This window comes from Pteropus vampyrus, unplaced genomic scaffold (genome assembly GCF_000151845.1).
Source record: "Pteropus vampyrus isolate Shadow unplaced genomic scaffold, Pvam_2.0 Scaffold670, whole genome shotgun sequence".
Taxonomy (NCBI): Eukaryota; Metazoa; Chordata; class Mammalia; order Chiroptera; family Pteropodidae; genus Pteropus; species Pteropus vampyrus.
This window is the reverse complement of record NW_011889451.1, coordinates 24,066-25,686: the sequence shown is the minus strand read 5'-3', so window position 1 is coordinate 25,686 and position 1,621 is coordinate 24,066. Positions and strand designations below refer to the sequence as shown.

The window sequence follows — 1,621 nt, the reverse complement described above, 5'->3', positions numbered from 1 at the left end:
AAAAGAGCCTTCGAATTTCTCCACGTTTGATTTACCCAAATAACTAAGAAGTACATTAGAAGCACATTAGAAAATTTCATACTCCATTATGTCTTCATTCTACCCATGAACGGCCCCACGCCACAATGCACTGTCGAGACAACTAGGTATAAATTGATTTCAAACCCCAAGTTCTCCTTTGGGGACACGACTGGAAATTCTCCCCCCACAGGTACCCACTTGAAGAAATCGTTTTGTAAACTGCCTAATATCAAACTCATTTCTGTCCTGAGAAAGACACGTCCAGACATACACGTGAATGGTTAGTATCCAACTGCCACCGGGAAACTGCACTAATGACATCACAGACTCCACGACCAAGAGTGAGAAACACCCGCCTCCGGGGCGCAGACTCCCAGGGCCTGTCCTCCCCAAGCCACAGGCACTCGGGCCGGCCAGGATTCCGGGGACACCCCCAGCCACACACAGCAGCAGGAGCAGCAGGCACCATTTCATTGAGTTTATTAGACAAAAATATATGATTTAGACAAGTTTGCTGACGCGCTATGTACAATCTGAAATCACTCTATATACAGAAAGAAAGAAAAAAAGACACAAGCACGTGGGGGCATTTACCGAACGATAATCAACGCAGCCCGCGGTGACAGCCGCCTAGCCCAGCCGTGGGCAGAGGCTGGCGGCCTGGACGGGCTCGGCCGGGATGAGCCCCTTTCTGCAGAAAGAGACGGATGGGAGTCGTTGAGGTCGTTGCCCAGTTTGTCCTTTACACTGGTCTGAATTATTTGTCTTAATTCCTCCCTCATCCCCTCCCTCCCGAACTCCTCCCCCCTCCCCCCGCAAAAATAAAGGAAGACCCTGAATCAGGCGGACGGGAGGGCTGCTAGGATCCGCGGCGTTCCCTCCTGCGGGGCCAGTGAGCTGCGGGGGAAACAGCAAGACAAGAAGGAAAACGCAGTCAGGATGCACGCTGGGACCCCGCGTCGCCGGTTCTGCCCGCCGAGCAACCGGGAGGCGGGGTCGCCTGCCCCTCGCGGCTCCCGGCTCGGGAGAAACGCGGACGGACCCAGCTGGCCCGGTGCGCGGGGCGGGAGAACAGCCCCGATTCAACAAGGACCGCGCGACCCCATCGCCGCCAGGCCCTGCTCCCTCCCCTGCCCGGTGGTAAAAGCCAACGGCACTCACTTCTCGCGAACCGGCTGGAAGGGCGACTTTAACTGCTGCGGCGACGAGTCCGGCGGAGGGACAAGGTCTCTCTCTGCGAGGGTGGGGGACAGGCAGCGTCAGGACCGGGGGACAGGCGGGGAGGGGATGGCAGTGGGACGCGAGCCTCCTCCCCGGCCCATCCCGCTCCCTCCCGCCGCTGGGGCAAGGTATCCACCAGAAGCACCCCCTCCTCCGCCCCGCACGCGCGGCTCTGTCCCGAAGGCCGCTGGCCTTGGCCTCGCTGCCCGAATTCAGGCGAGGGTCACCGCTCAGCCGGGCTCCGCGGCCACCGCCTCGCTTCTTCCCGGGCTGGCGCCCCTCCCCCTCACTGCTACCCAACCGCGCGCCACGCTCCCTCCGGAGTCTGGAATCCTGGCCCTGGAGCGAAGGAAGTCCCCGGGCGCCTTACCTGGGAGCG

The 1,621-nt window shown here is 60.1% G+C and overlaps 1 protein-coding gene across 1 annotated transcript in view; it reads right to left on the bottom strand.

Moving 5' to 3' along the window:
* Nucleotides 1-484: 484 nt before the first annotated feature.
* IRX1 (iroquois homeobox 1) overlaps nt 485-1,621 on the bottom strand; it is a 3,632-nt gene continuing 2,495 nt past the window's right edge. The window contains exons 3-5 of the mRNA XM_011385161.1: nt 1,407-1,581; nt 1,183-1,282; nt 485-918 (exon numbers count right to left, since the gene is read on the bottom strand). Coding sequence (XP_011383463.1) covers nt 861-918; nt 1,183-1,282; nt 1,407-1,581 — 333 coding nt within the window. The 3' untranslated portion in view covers nt 485-860. The remainder of the gene's footprint in view (nt 919-1,182; nt 1,283-1,406; nt 1,582-1,621) is intronic.